At 39.6% G+C, this 19,949-nt stretch overlaps 1 protein-coding gene across 1 annotated transcript in view; it reads left to right on the top strand.

Annotated features, from left to right (window-relative positions):
* LOC107285748 (adenylate cyclase type 5-like) overlaps positions 1-19,949 on the top strand; it is a 76,347-nt gene that overhangs the window by 7,600 nt on the left and 48,798 nt on the right. The window contains 4 exon segments of the mRNA XM_029283733.1: positions 10,557-10,668; positions 10,811-10,938; positions 17,693-17,851; positions 18,867-19,008. Coding sequence (XP_029139566.1) covers positions 10,557-10,668; positions 10,811-10,938; positions 17,693-17,851; positions 18,867-19,008 — 541 coding nt within the window.

Below are 19,949 nucleotides of genomic sequence, written 5' to 3'. Positions count from 1 at the left end.
TTCCACCCGTTGCTTCTTGTCCTGCCTTCAGGCGCCTTGGAAAATAGCTTGACTCCCTCTTCTTTGTGGCAACCCCTGAGATATTAGATATAGTAGAGCCATGTGTTTTGATAAGATAGACTTAGTCCCAATTGCAATATCCAAACTGGACTTTATCTTCCACACACATGCCTCTTTATGGAAACTGGTGTTGCAGTTTCTTCTCTGTATGTATCGTTGAGGCATTTGGACATGTGAGCTTGTTTGTCTTTGTCTTTTCCATGGTTTTGCTTCTAATAGCTTTTCACCTTGTAGGGAGATGGGTGACATAAACAAACAAACAAATGGTTTAAGATCTGCAAGTAAGTGAGGGAAATAAGACGTCTAAATCCTTCAAGTAAGCAAGGGACAATTGTATGTTTCAGAAAATAATAAATGTTGGATCGTAATAAAGATAGCATCCTCAAGTGGAAAGTAATGATATCATCAGAGCTGGGTGATCTTGCTGCAGTCTGGTAGCTTTTAAAGTAGGCTCTGTGAACTTAATTTGCGCTTGTTGTCCCTCGGAGCCAGTTTGGTGTAGTGGTTAAAGCACCAGGCTAGACACTGGGAGACTGTGAGTTCTAGCCCTGCCTTGGGCACAAAGCCAGCTGGGTGACCTTAGACCAGTCATTTTCTCTCAGCCCTAGAAAGGAGACAGTGGCAAACCACATCTGAAAAACCTTGCCAAGAAAACTTGCAAAGCAGGGACTTGTCCAGGCAGTTTCTGAGAATCGGACACAATTGAACAGAAGGGGGGAAAAAACCCCCCGCTGTCTTTCACACAATATCCCTCACCCATAATGTTATGTGAAGTTTATGAATGTCACAATAATATGTGTGATAATAATAAACATAAAATAAATATTTTTGAAGATAAAAGGTGGTAATACTAGAAAATGAGAGATGTCTGTTTCTACCAAGGCAATTAGGAAATAAGCCTCCGTTTGGTTATCAATGACAGACACTCGCAAATACAGAACATTAATACTACTACTACTACTACTACTACTACTACTACTACTACTACTACTAATAATAATAATAATAATAATAATAATAATAATAATAATAATAACAACAACAACAACAATAATAATAAAGTTGGGAGGGACCTTGAAGGTCATCTAGTCCAACCCCCTGCTCAGGCAGGAAACCCTATACCAGGGGTAGGCAACCTTGGCTCTTTTATGACTCGTGAACTTCAACTCCCAGAATTCCTGAGCCAGCATGGCTCAGTTTGGAAACCTCTCTCTTTCCCCTCAGCATGGCTGGCTCAGGAATTCTGGGAGTTGAAGTCCACGAGTCATAAAAGAGCCAAGGTTGCATACCCCTGCCCTATACCAATGATGGCAAACCTTTTAGACATCAAGTGCCCAAAAACCGTCCCCACCCCCACCCGCCCACCCACAGTGTCACCTACCGCCTCCATGGCCCACCGCAGCAAATCGCCCAGGTAGCTCTGCAGCACCATGGCGGCCATGCCCTCCACCTGCGCCCCGCAGCATCATCTGTGTGCCACGGGGCATGAGGGCGGAGTCTTTTCCCTGCTGCCCGGCTGCCATGTCCTTGGCTGCACTGCTCCACACAGGCTGCGCCTGGGGGTGACTCTCCTCTGGGGGGGCTGCTGGGGGGGAGGGGGCCATGTGGGTGACGGCACGTGTGCCCACAGAGAGGGCTCTGAGTGCCGCCTTTGGCATGCATGCCATAGGTTCGCCACCACTGCCCTATACAATTTCAGACAAATGGCTGCCTAGTCTCTTCTTAAAAATTTCCAGTGTTGGAGCATTCAAAGCTTCTGGAGGCAGGTTATTCCACTGATTAATTGTTCTGACTGTCAGGAAATTTCTCCTTAGTTCTAGGTTGCTTCTCTCTTTGATTAGTTTCCATCTATTGCTTCTTGTCCTGCCTTCAGGTACTTTGGAGAATAGATTGACTCCATCTTCTTTGTGGCAGCCCCTGAGATATTGGAACACTGCTATCATGTCACCCCTTGTCCTTCTCTTCATAGAACTAGGCATACCCAATTCCAGCAACCGTTCCTTATATGTTTTAGCCTCCAGTCCCCTAATCATCTTTGTTGCTCTTCTCTGCATAGTGGTGACCAAAACTGGTTGGAGTATTCCAAGTGTGGCCTTACCAAGGCATTATAAAGTGGTATCAAGATCATGTGATCTTGATTCTATCCCTCTGTTAATGCAGCCTAGCAGTGTGTTGGCTTTTTTGGCAGCTGCAGCACACTATTAGCTCATATTTAGGTGATTGTCCACTAGAACTCCTCTCACAGTTACCACTATTGAGCAAGGTACCACCTATACTATACCTGTGCATTTGGTTTTTCTTGACTAAATGTAGAACCTTACTTTTTTCACCATTGAATTTCATTTTGTTCAATAGCACCCAATGTTCAAGTCTGTCAAGATCCTTCTGTATCTTAAGCCTATCTTCTGGAGTGTTGGCTATTCCTTAAGCCTATCTTCTGGAGTGTTGCCAGCTTGGTGTCATCTGCAAATTTGATGAGTTCCCCATCTATCCCCTCATCCAAATCATTGATGAAGATGTTGAAGAGCACTGGGCCCAGAACAGAGCCCTGGGGCACCCCACTACACACTTCCCTCTATGTAGATGCAGTTCCATTGAGTACAGCCAGTCACCCAGCCACAAATCCATCTGGTGGTGATGCTGTCTAACCCACATTTTTCTATCTGATCAAGTAGTAGATTGTGGTCTACTTTATCAAATGCCTTACTGAAGTCCAAATAAATTATATCCACAACATTCCTCTGGTCCACTAATTTTGTCACCTGGTCAAAAAACATTTATTACACATATTAGAAAATTACAACATTACATTACTCTTCAACATAATCACCATTCAAATTGAAATTCCTTAGTAGTAGTCGCTCGATGCCAAATTTGGGCTATGGAGGGGTTATCAAAAACATCCCAATGGAATTGCTTCAAAAGTGCTTGGTTGCATCTAGCGGTGTGCGGGCAAGCATTATTGTGAACCAACACCACACCGGAAGTCAGCATGCCCCAATGCTTGTTATGGATGGCTCATCTGAGTTTTCATAACATTTCACAGTAGATTTCTGAATTGATGGTCGAACCATGCTCCATGAAATTCACTAACAGTACTGCTTTGGCATCTTCACATTTGGCGGGATTTTCTGTGGCACCACTTCTGGTGTGGTGTTGCTTTAGGATAATGCCCACATACCGCTAGACGCACCCAAGAACTTTTGAAGCAGTTCCGTTGAGATGTTTTTGTTCACGCCCCCCATAGCCCAGATTTGGCGCCAAGAGACTACTGCTAAGAAATTTCAAACTTCGTAAGACGTTATGACAAGTGCCTCAATTTGAATGGCAATTATGTCAAAAAATAATGTAATGTTGTAGTTTTCTAATGTGTATAATGAAAGTTCTGTATCTGCGAGTGTCTGTCATTGATAACCAAATGGAGGTTTATTTCCAAATTGCCCTCGTATTATGCCAACATAAGCCTCCCTAGATGGTGAATCAATATTTTGTCTCCTGCCGTGTGATATAGATCTTCTGACCAAATAGTATGGCATTGCAAGCATCATTCAGATTGCAGTGGTTCTTATACACCTAAAAATAATAATGAAAAAAGACTGAGGTGGGGGAGGGTAAGTAGCAAGACAAAAAAAATTATTGGGATGACTGAACTGAAGAATTGGATGTGAAAAGCTATGAACAGGAAAAATACTGCAGTTAACAAGAGGATTGGTATTATGCTGGTAGATCAGAGTTGCTTTATTTTTTAAGTGCTGCAGAAACAAAGGAGCTATGGCCTTCACTGATATAGCCATAAGAAACCTCCTCTTTCACTTCTACCTGTAAATTAACTATGAATGATAGCAAAGAATTGTAGGGTGTGTGGTGGTGGAGAATTTGTTAGATTTGAGATCATTAAGATTCAGAAGGGGCTCCTGGCTCCAGAATGATGATGGCGTTGGTGTAAGTTGAAGAAGGACAGTAGAATTTGGTGAATTTTGCAGGCTTTTAAATGTCAAATGCTCCTCTTGAATAACAGAAAGATCCAAATGAATCAAACCCAATGTGAGCAGGTTCCTTTCAAACGCTTACATTTCAAAATAGTTTCTAAGCAGATACTCGCACAAAGGAACCAACAAAATTAAATCCTAACTCAGTGTGACATTTTGAGTGAAAAGAATATCTGTGTTCCATGAAACTCCCTTAGGCTCAGATTCAGAAGGTCTCAAGACAAACCTTACATTCTGATCTTATTTCTTCTGCAACCCTAGAGAACAGAATAAGTATTTCTTACCCTTGTAAACTTTTCATGTCTTCCTTATATGATAATTTAATGTGTTTATCAGCTCTTCTGCCACTCAGAAAAGCTATTATGAATATCAGGCATCACTATAATTCTACAACTAAATTAGATTATATTTTGCCCTCTGTGGGTTGCCTCATAACGGTACCCTGCACCATCTTACAAGAATGGCTATGGAAGAGAACAAGTTCATAAGGCACTCCCTTACAGTCTTTTTAACATATTATCCATCAGAGAAAAGAGGGGCTTTGGAGTTGGCAGGTTTAGGGTCATCCTTAAAATAGCATCAAAGCAGGAGCACTTTTTGCAATTGTTTTGAAGAGTATAGGCCAGTGATGGCGAACCTTTTAGAGACCGAGTGCCCAAACCGCAACCCAAACCCCACTTATTTATCGCAAAGTGCCAGGGCCGCATCAGCATTGTGGTGCCCTTGGGGGGGGGGCAGGGAGGCGCCTCTGAGTGCCGCCTCTGGCACGCAAAAACCAGGGGCGCAAAAATGGCTGCTGCCGCGCTGCGGGGTGCAGATACAAGGCGCTGCACCACGCAAGAATGGGGCAGAGCTAGTGAGTATCACTCAGGCACTACCCCCGCCCCATTTGCAGTGCGTCCGTCCTCGCGGCCCCGTGCGCACATGCACGCATGTAAAATGCTTCCCCCTCCCTTTTCTTCCAGTCCACCAATTAACAATGGTTGGTGACCTCTGCTCTACCACCTCTACTCGAGCTTGCTAGTTGACTGCTTCACCTCCTTTGTGCTGGGAAGCCCCGTCCTGCTCCGGGCAGCGATGGCGGCCTGATGGACCTGCTGCTGGCGGCGGTGGTGTGCGTGCCAACAGAGAGGGCTCTGAGTGCCGCCTCTGGCACGCGTGCCATAGGTTCGCCACCACTGGTATAGGCTGCACTTGGTCCACCATTACTTGAAAGGGAGGTTGAACCCAGTAAGAGCTTCTTTGAATCAAGTAAGAGAAAAAGTTCTGCCAGGATCCTCCTAGGTGACCTCAGGTAAAGTGGAATTCCTGCTGTCCCTGGAGTCCCCTTGTTAAGATGACATTTGTCTTCAACCTTTTCTTTCTGACATTTTTCTTGTTGAAACTACTCTGGCTGGCCAGAATAGTTTGACAATATCAGTTGCAACAATTAAGACAACCTCCTGTCCTTGAGAGATTCCAGAGTAAGTGACTGGGGGTAATCTTTCAGGCTTGGCCTGGAAATGAAGGGTCTTGGATCATTAGCTGAACTTTGAGCCTCTGCATTCCTCATTCTCTTTCTTCCTGATACAAACTATCGGAAATACAAAGTATTTGTGTAATACAGTCCCTAGTATGAAACCCTAATGCAGGGGTAGGCAACCTTGGCTCTTTCATGACTCATGGACTTCAACTCCCAGAATTCCTGAGCCAGCTATGCTGGCTCAGGAATTCTGGAAGTTGAAGTCCATGAGTCATAAAAGAGCCAAGGTTGCCTACCCCTGCCCTAGTGCAAAGTCAAAACTGAATTCTGTTAACCATGTGTTGAAAAAAAATGGAAAATAAAGATGTGGGAAGATGCTGCCTATTTTTGTCATCTTCCTCCCCTCCCCCACCAGGTTCTTTTAACATTGACCACCTAAGGTCCTATTCTTATTTTTGTTTGATTGATTTTGCATCCACAGCTCTTCCAAGGATTCAGGCCACCCAATCTGGAAGTCTCTGCTTTGTTTAAAAGTCTTTTTTTAGTTTTCTGCTGCAGGACTTTAAAAAAAAGCAGAGCAGAAACTGCTGACACTATTCCTGTCAGGACTAGGAATAATAAATTTGTAAGGTGCTTCCACAATACCCAGCTGCTTAACTAAGGCTGAATCGGCAGTGTTCCCCGGCACTTTAAATAAAGCTCTTAGCTTTAGTATGTCAATTCGTTTCTATTTTTGTTCAGGGTATTATTGGGGAAACTAGGCCAGTTATTTAGTTGGAATTATTTGCTCTGTGGCACTTTTTTCCCTTGAAGTGATGTTGTTCCTTTGCTCCTTTGCAGAGTATTTTGGTTATGTTTTACTTGAATGGGACAGGCGGTGTTTGGCAAATCCTATTGATTTCAATAGGATTTTGATAGAGTCAGACTTTTAGACGATGAACTTATTTAAGAGCTAATGTCTTATTTCTCAGAACTGACAGGATAGAGTGGGAAGCCATGGGTCAGTTTTCTTCCAACCTGTTGTTCTGGCAAGAAACAAGATCAGCCACATAGGAATTGAGAAATGACAACAACCATTACCCATGTGAGAATGTCAAACATGGATAGATCAGACTAAAGCCAATCAAATACCTGGGAAGCCCACAAGCAAGGCATGGGGTAGTAATGTCTTCTCATTTCTCCCAACAATTATGAACACACCAGTATAACCAGTTTGGTCTAGTGCAGTGGTTCTCAACCTTTTTAATGCCGCGACCCCAACCGGTCGTAGGTCGAGGACTAAACCGGTCGTAAGTCGAGGACTAAACTGGTCGTAAGTCGAGGACTAAACCGGTCGTAAGTCGAGGACTACCCAACCGGTCGTAAGTCGAGGACTTTCCCTGCCCGGGAGCGCCGTGCATGAGTGGTTCCGCCCCCTGCGCCGGCCAAGGCGTAGCTGGCAAGCGGCAGAGACAGAGCAGGCCGACCACCAGCTGGCCCAGCCCAAGGGAGGTAAGGCACCCGCCGGAAAAGGGGAAAAAAATGGCGGACAAAAAAATGGCGGACAAAAAAAATGGCGGACAGCCTTGCTTGGCGACCCCCATGAAATGGTCGATCGACCCCAAATGGGGTCCCGACCCACAGGTTGAGAACCACTGGTCTAGTGATTAAAGCACCAGACTAGAAACCAGGAGACTGGTTATACTGGTGTGTTCATAATTGTTGGGAGAAATGAGAAGACATTACTATCCCATGCCTCACTTGTGGGCTTCCCAGGTATCCACCTTAGCCATAAAAGCCAGCTGGATGATGTTGGGCCAGTCACTTGCTCTCAGCCCAGTTCAGCTCCGAGGGTTGCTGTTGTGGGGAAAACAAGAGGAAAAAGTATTCTATTGGATATATTCGTCGCCTTGAGTTATTTGTAAATATAATAAAGGCAGGATACAAATAAATAAATAACTGATAGCCACATACTAGTATAACTGATAGTTATACACTTTGAGAATTTGTGTAGTCCTCAAGTATAAGATTGGTAGCTACCATATTTTAAGAATTCCACCGCTGAATGATTGTGGTATGCAGAAGTATTTATTTTTAATCACTTTGGCTCTCCCAAAGTTAGTTTCACCAGATTCTTCTAAAAAGGGAAGTGGTCAGGTCCCCAAGTGACCTGACTTCTGCCCATGATAAGGATGTTGTGAATCATCAAGAAGAAATACCTACACATAAAAATGGTTGCTCAGTATAAAAATCTGCCCTACTGTATATTAAGACTAGTGTCAATGGTGGATTTCCCTGTCAATATGTGATGTTGTATAAGAAGAGAAAGGACTTTACCCATCTCTGTTCTGATGGTACCCCCAGATTGCTTTCTTTAAGGGCGAAAGACGATCAATCTTGTTGCTGCAATGCAATAAAAATAGGCTTTGGGACAGTGTTTTTCATATCAGTATATTTTCTTCCCATCTCGAGGATAGGAGAAACTCTACCCATAGCCTTCTGAGAATTACTTCACCAGAAATAAACACTAGTTTGAAAAGAATGAGTGGAATTATTTTATCCATTAACCTTGAATTGAAGTTTAAGTGTTACTTCACACTGCAGACTCAAGTGATATGTGGAAAGGGGAATTGAAGCATCCAGTGGTGGGCAGTTAGGTGAGTCACAAATGGAAAGTGGGTGAGTTTTATGTTATGACCCTCAGTATTATCCAGATTATCGTAGCTGCACATAATATTTGACTTAATGTTATTAAATTAAATATCAAATATGTTATGTTGCTGTAGTAGCCATCTACCTTGACTTTCTGCTGGATGGGGGTGTCATCTATTTATACATATTCTGTGTACAGTAATTTTGTATTTTGTTAATGTGTAAAAAATGAATTGTTACCCACCCACCCCGCCCAAATTTATGTTTATGTAGTGCTCGGAATTCTCTATGTGTCTGCAAGTATCGATCTTGGTAACCATACCTTCTGTGCATTATGTAGTTTTTAAAAAAAGATTTTTAAAATATAGACAAATATAAAGTGTGAAACTGATGTATATAATAAACAAAAGGGTAGCTTCAGGTATCGTTCTTATTTCAGAAGAATGTTTTTGGATCACATAATTGTTAATAAAAACAGTGTGTCATTGCAGACCATAATTATATTTCCTTTTTTTAAAAAATGTTGAAGATGAGTTGGGATAGGAGTGAATAAGAAGATGATGTGACAGTTATCAATTGACCTGGCTAATAATAAATAAACGTTTTGTGCCTGACTCTTTTCACCATGTTGACTGTTTTGTAGGTAGACAAATTCCTATTTTTGGGAAGTTCCTATGACAGCTTTTGAAATCTTTCAAAATCAGTTGGTTTTTGGTTTTTGTTTGTTGGAATTTTTTTTTATACCTCATGACTTTTTTCTCCTAATCCTGATATAAAATTTATGGTTAGATTATGGTAGTGATGATGATAATGATGATTGCTCTGGCATGTGAGACAGAACCAATTTGGCATAGTGGTTCAGTGCTGTCCTAGAAAGCAGGAGTCTATGAGTTCTAGTGGTGTATTGTTCATGGTATTTTAGTTAAAAGTTTGAGGGACAGCTTATCCCTGAAGGCCGGTGTGGTAGCTCAGCGGTTAGGGTGCTGAGCTTGTTGGTTGGAAAGCTGGAAACCCAGGTTTGAAGCCTGAGCGCCACTTGGTGGGGTGAGCTCCCATCCTCTCTCCAGCTCCTGCCAACCTAGCAGTTTGAAAGCATGCAAATGCGAGTGCATAAATAGGTACCACTTGGGTGAGAAGGTAACAGTGCCCCATGATGTCATCCTGGCCACATGACTACAGAAATGTCTTCAGACAGTGCTGGCTCAATGGCCTTGAAACAGAGATGAGCACTGTCCCCTAGAATCGGCAACAACTAGCGGAGTAAAATCGTCAGGACTCCTTTACCTTTACTTATCCATGAATGGTATACGGGTATACCATTATATTATATATGAGGGTATACAGTATATTTCATATGAGTTGAAGAATTTGGATATGTCTTAAAGTATGAGAACTGTAATTTCTTAGAATATGCAAAATTTTATCTTGAAGCTATATACTATATACCAGTGATGGTGAACCTTTTAGAGACCGAATGCCCAAACTGCAACCCAAAATCCACTTATGCATCGTTGGGTGCCGGGTGGGTGTGGCCCATTGGCTGGGCGTGGCTCATTGGGTGGGTGTGGCCCATTGGGTGGGCATGGCTGCGGTGGTAACGGCAGACTGGGTGGGACTAAAAAGTTCAATCAATCAATTCCAACTTTGCAAGATCTTTTTTTTTTCCTGTGAGAAGTTGAAATTGACTGATTGATTGAACCTTTTTTTTTGCACACGGCGGCAGAGGCCTAAAGTGAAAAGGTTTTATAAAACCCAGCTGAAGGCCTAGGACTGGGGCAACGGTGCGCGTGCCCACAGAGAGGGCTCTGAGTGCCACCTCTGGCACCCGTGCCATAGGTTCGCCACCACTGCTATATACAGTATATTATGTATCTATATAGTCAGAGATTCAAGTCACACATGAAACCCTGGGTGCAGTTTTGAGAAACCTCCAGAACTGTTAACTAATTTAATTTGACAGAAGGCAAAATCAATTAAGAATGCCTATATATATCAAATGAGAACAGAAAAGAAATCAATTTAATTTTGTGCTCTTGCCTAACAAACTATTTTTGGAGAATGCACTAAAATGCATTCCAAAACTAAGTAGGGTCCTCATCTAGAAAAACCTGAGCACCTCTGCTCTGTTTTAGGCTGGAAATTATACGACAACAAAGAGCAAACAAACTGCCTTCCATTATCTATCGATCAAGTACCTGCTGATTGTTGCCTATCATGAGACTTTTTCACATACAGAGCAGATATAAAGCATCCATTGACTAGGTGGCTCATATTCGGTATAAACACCCCTCCTGAACTATCTGCACTTTTAAAGATAAAGGAGATAAAGGAGAACCCATTGAAATGAATTGAAGAGTATCTTTTATTGAACCATGTCTGTCTCTCCTCTTCTTTTTCTTGCTCTCTCTCCGCAGCATCCTCTTCGCAGACATTGAGGGTTTTACCAGTCTCGCTTCCCAGTGCACTGCTCAGGAGCTGGTCATGACGCTGAATGAACTCTTTGCCAGATTTGATAAGCTTGCTGCTGTAAGTAGGGTTCATTCTTTGCTTCCTCAATTATGGTGGTATCATATTTTGGTCTATTGCAAATTGTCCATTGTCTTCACAGGCAGCCTGTCAACATCCTGGATCGTGAAATAAAAGTGCATTTTCCCCCCCTGTTTTGCAGGAGAATCACTGTTTACGTATAAAAATCTTAGGTGATTGCTATTACTGTGTATCTGGATTACCTGAGGCCAGAGCAGACCATGCACACTGTTGTGTTGAAATGGGAATGGATATGATAGAAGCCATTTCGTAAGTATACACTTCCCACGGTGGAGTAATGACCATATATCAAATGAATATGCCAAATGCTTTAAAACTATAGTTTCTGAAATTCCCAGTCAGTAGTGCCAATGCCAGATAGGAATTCTAGTTGTTGTAGCCCACCACATGATAAGGCATCAGATTGGAGAGGTTAGGTATAGACTGATCTTTAATGACATCCTCAACTGGAATGCTAATTTGATAATAATGCAAATGTGTGTTGGCACCATTTTCCATAATGTTGCATAGTGATGTGATGTAGCAATTAAAGGGATGGATTGACACTGTCGAAACTTTGTTTTAAACATGGCGCTTAGTGGATAACTTGGAGCTCAATCTGGCCTACCTCCAAAGGTTATTATAATGAAAATAAAAATAAGGAGTGACTGCTTATGGATTCCTTAGAAGAAAGACAAGATATAAATGTAAAAAATAAATCCTAATATCAGTAATAATCATGAACTTGCCTCATTTCCCTTTCTTCAGAACGTTACATTGATGACAACTTTGTCAATAGAAGCTTCCATCTTGAAGTGGATATTACTCAGAGGCCAGTCTGAATCTGGATGACACTAAGATTAAAACATTCCACATCAATATTCACATTTCCCCTGTACAGGAAAACCTATGACCACAACTGAGCCCAAAATTTCAGTTGGATTTTATGGCCTATTTTGCCACAGTTGTTAAGTGAATCACTGCAATTTTTAAATGAATCATGCAATCATGATTCTCCCATTGACTTTGCTTGCAGAAGCCTGCTAAGAAGGTTAAACATGGCAATCATTTAAAGCAGAGGTTCCCAACCTTTTGGGCACCAGGGACCGGTTCCATGGAAAGAGGTTTTTCCGTGGACCGGAGGGTGCATGGTTTTGTGTGCTGCCTGCATGGGGTTTTGCTTGTTTGTGCAGCCCGGTTGCTGGCATGCTGTGGCCCGGTACTGGTCCACAGACCGGAGGTTGGGGACCCCTGGTTTAAAGAGCTGTGGTGACACAGTGCTTAGAATGCAGTATTGCAGGCTAATTCTGCTGACTGCTGGCTGCCAGTAGTTCGGCAGTTCGATTCTCACTGGCTCAAGGTTGACTCAGCCTTCCATCCTTCTGAGTTTGGTAAACTGAGGAGCAAGATTGTTGGGGGCAATACACTGACTCTGTAAACCACTTAGAGAGGGCTGTAAAAGCACTGTGAAGCAGTATATAATTCTAAGTGCTAGAAGTGCTACTGCTATAGTCAATGACTCTGGGACAGTGCAAACATCATAAATATATGCCAGTTGCCAAGCACCCAAATTTTGACCATATGACTATGCGGATGCTTCAGTGGTCGTAAGTGTGAAAACCATGCCTAAGTTTGCAGTGCCATTGTAACTTCAGTCACTAAACAAATGGTTGTAAGTCAAGAGCTATCAGTACTCTGATACATAGCTAAAATTGAACCAGCTGGAGCTTTGAGGGTTTTGCTTAGCTGATAACTTGCTTCACTTAGCACAAACCATGCTAATTCAACATTTTCTGGCCTCTGTATGAACACAGTGTTAGAGAAGCTTCAGATAGGCTGGCTTCCATGTAAACACTTCTGCAATAAGAGGCTACTCCTACCCCAGTTTAATTCCCTCAAGGCTAGATTGATCCCAGGTTATGCTGAATTTCAAAAGGCATATGTGTGTATGTTTGTGCGCACGCACAGACACATATAAAGAGTCTGGAAGTTGCAATGCCATCACCTGGGGAAGACACTAGGGTAGTTTTGACCTATTAAGCTATTGGATACCAAAAGGTACCTTAACATTAATTTAATACAAGCATTTGATTGATTGCTTATTTCCATTAATTTTAATAGAAAGTAGAGACACCCTGCTTTTTCTAAGTTGCACCTATTATTTCAGGGTACCTTGTAGATTTCTGTCAAGGCAGAGTAAAGAATTTAAGAACTTTCTAAATTCTTACACTTTTATCAACTAATTGCTGAAAGTTTGCAAGGCAAAAAAGCTATGCAAATTTATCAAAAGAGCTTCCTAAATGGTCCAGCAATTATAATGCCTGCCAACTCAGCTTTTTAATCTTTACTACTTTCATTTGTCTGAGAAGCATTCTCTCTTCATCAGGGAAGACGGAGGAGGTAGTGAGAACAGAAAGTCTCTCACTCCAGATTTAGAAATGAGGTAAAGATTGTTAAATAATTTTCACCCCACATAAAGCAGGAACCAGGTTTTTGAAAGCTGACAAGGGACGATTTGTAAACAGAGAATGGAGTACTCCTCCACACCTATTTCCAACTCTTGTTGTAAACATAGTGCAAGTCTTTGCAAATGCCACATACTCTACTAACAACCTCACTAAACTCCTTTGAATTGTGTGGCAGGCCAAAATACTGTCTTAAGGCCAGACTTGATCAGAGGCCTTTGTTACAATTTCTAACTATATAGAAGGCATCTTATTTAGTTTTTCAATTCATGCTATTTGTTTGTTTTTTTAAAAAAAAAACAAGCAGCAATCCACAGGGATGGAGGGGGATGGAAGCAGCATTGTGACACAAACCCTGCCTGTTTTATATATATATCATGACATCACATATACATCAAGGGAACAGAACTTGGGATGAGATGTTAGAATGCTACTTTATGAGAACCTGTCAATGTCACTGATGAACATTAAGCATTCCATCCATGTATATTGTCATTCTGTTGTATTAGGTAAATTGTATTTTTTTTGTAAAATCTCACATTTTAAATATATTGTTACTAAAAGATGATTCAAATTTGGTTCATGTTTTTTTTAATTAAAAATTGCTTCAGAATATTATATTCTCACGAGAAAAAAAGATCAAATTTATTTTTTTTATCCAATCAAATGAAATTGACTGCTGAAAAGTAACCAAGTTCCTGCTATGATTAATACCAAGAACTTTTCCAGGATCATATGGGTTCTCATTAGTAACACTGAAGCTGAGCCCTATACTTATAAATAGTTAATATTGTTTTTATTCCAGTACTTGATTGTGGTTAACAAGTATGCTTCTTGGCATTATTTAAAACTAGAAAATTAAAACCCTAATCATAAGAGAGCTGTACTTGAACATAATTTTTTACTCCCATAAAGAAATGCTCATTAATTTATTAATATATTTAAAATATTTAAGTGGAAAGGAGACATTTCTCTCTTAATATATCAATTTTGGTGTAAAATTAATTTTACAATATTAATACTTCCCCACAAACATTAGATATTTATCCATCTTTTAATATCGTCATTCATCTGAGTAATACTATTGAAATATTCTTATGTCTTAAACAGAATATTTTCCAGGGGACAATAATTTTCAGATATATAATAGATCCTGGAAAATAAACATCTACTATTTGCTCAGAAACGTCTTGCTGACTGGGATAATATTTCATTTATTCCAAATTACTATTTACCCAGAATAATAATTTCAGATTGAAGTAAAAGTTTTCTTAATCATCACTGAAAAAAAATATCATCTGCATATAATATCTTAGATTTAAATTTAGACTCCCTGGATTTCACCAGTTTGTTTTATTAGGCATGCCAAAAGTTCCAGCATCAAATTAAAATTAGAGGAAATAAAGGACATATATATTTTAATTACTAGCCAGATGTACCCATTAGTAATTACATAAACAGATGAATTATAATAATACATTGTAATTCACATCTAAATTTGAACCAAAAATTAGATTTGAATCAAATCAAAACTCTTCTGCATAGAGTGAGGCCAACCCAACTGGTTCATGTTTATTAGCATGGAAAGCTATTACAGAAACCTCAAGTCTTTTATTAACTGAGGTACATGAGACTGACTGTTTAGGATGAATTGTTAGAGGGAATACCTTCTGTAATCTTCTTGCCAATATAATTCTACAAATCTGAGTGTCAGTACAGCGGATCTTTGCCACTTTTCAAAATTACAGTGATGTAAACATCATAGTATGTACAATACCTGGCATATCTTTAGTTTCATAAAATGTGTGAAATATTTCCAAAGGTATAACTTTCTCCATATAATTTTTATATCACTCTATTGTTTTCTATGGGACCCAAGACCCTTCCAGATTTCCTGTAGTATTTAAATAACCTGGCAACAGATTTGATATTTCTTGAAGATTTGTTGCATTAAAAAAGTCTGCTCATTAGCTGCATCTACAAAGCAAATATTTAATAACGTTCAAGAAATTAAATGGGATTAATTTGCTATAATCGCTGAAAATTGTTTCCAAAGAATCCCTTCTTAAGGGCATTATTTTACTTAGTTGCATATGTTTCAAGCAATTGGCCAATAATTACTTTCCCTGATTTTTCTACTTATTTCTAGTACCGTACGTTTATTTTCATTCATGCAAAAGTAATAAATTAATAATAACAAAAATAACAATATTCTATGCTCATGCAAATATAGCAAATAAGCAAGGAGCACCCACAGATTCCATAGATCTCCTTTCCATGTTAGATTTCCTTGTCTCCATAGAGTTCATCCATAGATTTCCTTTTTACATCCACGTCTTGGGGGCTGCAAGTAGCACAGCAGAAGACAGCGTAGCAGTGATTGGCTGGCAACCACTAGGTCATTAAGAAATCATCTGCAAAATTATATAAGTTCCACTGTTCTGTTAATAATGCAGTAATGAATAATGATCCTCTGTCCAAGGCATGAAGCTAACAATTAAGCCAGCGGTCACTAGAGTGTGTTTCTATCTTTCAAATTGTGCAGTTGTGAAAGGGAAGGACTAAGCTGTGTTTGAGGGATCTACTGCAAATTCTTGTTTTATATGTTTGTCTTTTCACCTTCTCTATGAACTTAGAAGGAACAAAGAGGGGTCCCATCAGTTCCTTTAATTCTACCATTGCAAGGACTTGTGCATTTTTGTAATGCATTTGCAGAGATAACTGATGGATTGTTAGAATCTGAGGAAGCTGGTGTTATCCTCTAATGTCCCCATTATGTTTGAAATAGTCATGGTCACCAAGAGAACTGATCTTTATTGAATTTGTATGAAGTTCTGAGTTCGCTATATTAGCCACTATATTGCACAAAATCCTTATGTAAGAAATGTTTAAGGCATGATCATAGAATCTTTTTGAAGTTAAGGATATTTTTTTCAAGTTTTTTTTCCCAGTGGGAGGTGTCTTTTAAAAAAAAAATCTTAAAATATTTGTGTGCCTCTGTGTCTGTGTATCTGACAAAGTGAGCTTACTGAGAGAGAGAGAATTCTTTATTGGCCAAGTGTGGTTGGACACACAAGGAATTTGTCTCCGGTGCATAAGCTCTCAGTGTACATACAAGTAATAGTGATAAATCATGACCATAAAACATAAAATGCATTCATCATAAATCATAAAATAGCTCACCTTAATAAAATGTGTTAGTTGGAAAACTAAGTGCTGCCAGATTCCTCTTGATTTTATGCATATAGACTACTAGAGATTTAAAGCACATATTTTTCTATGGGAAAATCTGTAGCCAAAAATCATTCACATTTTGGTTGCACAGTTTGGGGGTCTTCTAGGAGTAAAAAAAAAAGAGAGAGAGAGAGAGAGAGAGTCATATGCTTCCTGGGGGCTAGAAGTTTTCCATTTGTGGTTTAACATTACAGTAGTCTCCATATCTTCTCTAGTCTTCTATATCTTCTATATCTTCCTGACAGTTAGAACAGTAGTCTTCTATATCTTCCTGACAGTTAGAACAATTAACCAGTGGAACAACCTGCCTCCAGAAGCAGTGAATGCTCTAACACTGGAAGTTTTTAAGAAGAAACTGGACAGTCATTTGTCTGAAATGGTATAGGGTTTCCTACCTGAGCAGGGGGTTGGACTAGATGACCTCCAAGGTCCCTTCCAACTTTATTATTATTATAATAAATTGCATTTTGCAAGAATCTAAGAAAAGAATCTAAGGATACAGTTTATGGTCACAAAGTTGTATACTTGATTTGATAAAGAATCTTCTCTATGAGATCTGTTTTTGTTCTTTAAAAAGGACTGCTACACCCTTGGCTGTATCACAATACTAATCCTGGCCAATACAATACGCAGCCATAGCAACATTTTCAACTAATCATTTAAGGTCTTCCAAGGGCAAGAGTAATCTTAACAGATTTCTCCCTAATCCTGAGATATAATCTGCTTTCAAATTGTTATGTTCCTCCTAATAAACGTTTGTTCTCAAAACCAAAATTCCACAAAAGATACTTTTGGGAGCAACCTTATAAACTCTTTAAAACTGGACCCTGTTGGGACAACTAAAGTAGAAATAACTGCTGGTTGACTATAACAGAACTCCAGATATATCACTCTGAAGCAGTTGTTTCACATATGTATTGTGTTTCATCTGTGGGAAGTTTGATGATGGGATTGTGTGAACAAATAGGGTTCTTTCTATAATCACTTTCCTTCTGTCTTTGCAACATGGCTATTAAAGTTCATTAGAATAAGCAAGTTATGTCTAGGTTTGAAATGGAAACCAGAGGTTAGTGTGTATGCTTTTTGCTTTGTCTTTGCCACTTCTGTGAAATGTGGGCTCTTCCAACTGAAAGCACACTGACTTCATCATCTGAGAACACCTCCACCCCATTTGTCTAGCTACCTTGCGTCCTATTTTTTCTGTCTGATTGAGTTGAATTGCAGTCTTTAAGCATATTTAGGCAAAATTGCTTATTATAAATGCTTACATTCCTTTAGTTTGTTTGTATAGGAGTGGGCTTATTTATCTCTGCATCTTTCCTCAGATTAGTACGAGAAGTGACGGGCGTCAATGTGAATATGCGAGTTGGAATCCACAGCGGGAGAGTTCACTGCGGAGTCTTGGGCCTCAGGAAATGGCAGTTTGATGTGTGGTCAAATGATGTCACGTTAGCCAATCACATGGAAGCTGGTGGCAAAGCAGGGTAAGAGCTCTTGGTCAGAATGCAGATCAGTGCAAACATTTCCATCTGTCCATGAATCAGAGAGGAGCATTTGGCTGTATACAAATAGTATAAGTCCACTCAGAAGAATTGCTAGAGAGCCACAATAATACTTTCACATGTTGTTCTCATTTCTAAATCTTCTGCTTACTAAATTAAGGAGACTGAAACATGTTTCTCAGAGTTGCCCTTTATAAACCAACAATTTGGGCAGTTCTTTTGATTGGACCAATACGGCATGGAACATAAGATTTGTGCTATGTTTCCACATTAAAATATCCATCTTACCAAAGAGAGACAAAATTGGCTCAAAACTCAAAAGACTTACAAGAATACTCAGAAGCTATCTATTAAAATTCAGTTAAGTTTTGTCTTTAAAGACTTTTCAAAAAGAAAAGAAATGGGTTCACCTTTTCTGTCAAAATCTGAAGGGAGCTATAGGCAGACCGCTCCCAGAAATACTACTAGAATTGAACCAAAAAGATGCAGCTTCAAGGTTTCATAGATATATCATCCATATAATAAAGCTGATGGATGGTTTAGGCAAAATTTCTATAATCTGGCAGCTGCTGAATGTATTGGATTACATCTATGTAAAAATTGTATTATCTAAGAATTATTCAAACTTAAGTCCAGGACCTCTGGAAGAGAAGGCGAGTTTATGACTTTCTTGAGAGGATAGCAGAAAATGCTACGAATAGCATTCAACCATTGATTACTATATATGATTTACACTGACATGTATTGGTGAATATTAAGTTGAGCTGGTGAAATTCTCCATGAAGAAGAATTTACCAACACAAATAAGTAATGTAACTTTAATATTTTCTTTTAAATTGCCCATATTAGGAGTTTTGCCCTGTACAGTGGGGAAAAAAAATATCATGGAAAAAATGTAGTTGCAGAGTAGGAATGCAGTGCAATCTTATCCATTCTAAAATGCTTACTACTTGACAAGCGGATATTACAATTTGATTGTCTTTTGTCTACAATCAAGACGAATCCACATAACAAAAGCTACGCTAAACTATCTGAATGGTGATTATGAAGTGGAGCCGGGCTTTGGAGGGGAACGCAATGCTTACCTCAAGGAGCATAGTATAGAGACTTTCCTCATTGTCCAATGCAGCCAAAAACGGGTAAGAACCAAATAGGATTGAAATAATCATTACTGAAACTGCACGTAGCAGAGTGCTAAAGCTAATGTTAAGTTTGTATACCTTCATAGTAGTCTTTTTATATGGGGCATTCTTTCTGAAATTTGTGCCCCTACAGGGGTAGGCAACCTTGGCTCTTTTATGACTCGTGGACTTCAACTCCCAGAATTCCTGAGCCAGCATGGCTGACTCAGGAATTCTGGGAGTTGAAGTCCACGAGTCATAAAAGAGCCAAGGTTACCTACCCCTGACCTAGGATGAAAAGAACATTGACAAATCCCATTTAGCACAGGCAATTTCTATTTCAACTCCTCAATCTTCACTTTTCCAGAGAAGATTGGGGAACTAATATTTCAATTATTTTAGAGAGATTTCCTTCTGCAGTCAGAAAGCTCTGTCATACTTTAAATTATTCTGAACATGTAACGCCTTCTACTGTATAGTGAAATGTTAGGCTTTCATTCCAGTTTTAGTCATCTCTTCTAAAACCAAATCATTCTGATTTCAGAAAGTCTAATATTGAAATTTGTAGGTTTATACATTTAGTACAAAATTATCAACCGATAAAAATGAGTAACACAGTTTAATTCAGTAATACGTGAGTCAATATTTATTAGACTTTTAAAAATATATTCCTTTATTGCCAGCCATTGTTGGGGAAATTCACATTCTCAAAGTATTTACAAAGCACCCCATCCTTATTTGGTTATTCAGAAATTTTGGGAGGCTATTTTTGTTTAGTTTTATAAATAAAAAGTTATAAATAAAATGTTCCTACATTTCATTTTTTTTTCTTCTGCTGCGAGACAATAGAGGAAAATTCTTTTGCATATTTACATGAACTGAGTGCCAATGTAAATTGTACCAGCAATTCTAGCTTCCATTATCCCCTACATTAGAGTTTTTACTTGCTAATCTTCTGG

The sequence above is a fragment of the Protobothrops mucrosquamatus genome, unplaced genomic scaffold (assembly GCF_001527695.2).
Source record: "Protobothrops mucrosquamatus isolate PMUCROS unplaced genomic scaffold, P.Mucros_1.0 scaffold_77, whole genome shotgun sequence".
Classification (NCBI taxonomy): Eukaryota; Metazoa; Chordata; class Lepidosauria; order Squamata; family Viperidae; genus Protobothrops; species Protobothrops mucrosquamatus.
The sequence above is the reverse complement of the archived record's forward strand: the minus strand, read 5'-3'. Positions and strand labels throughout refer to the sequence as shown.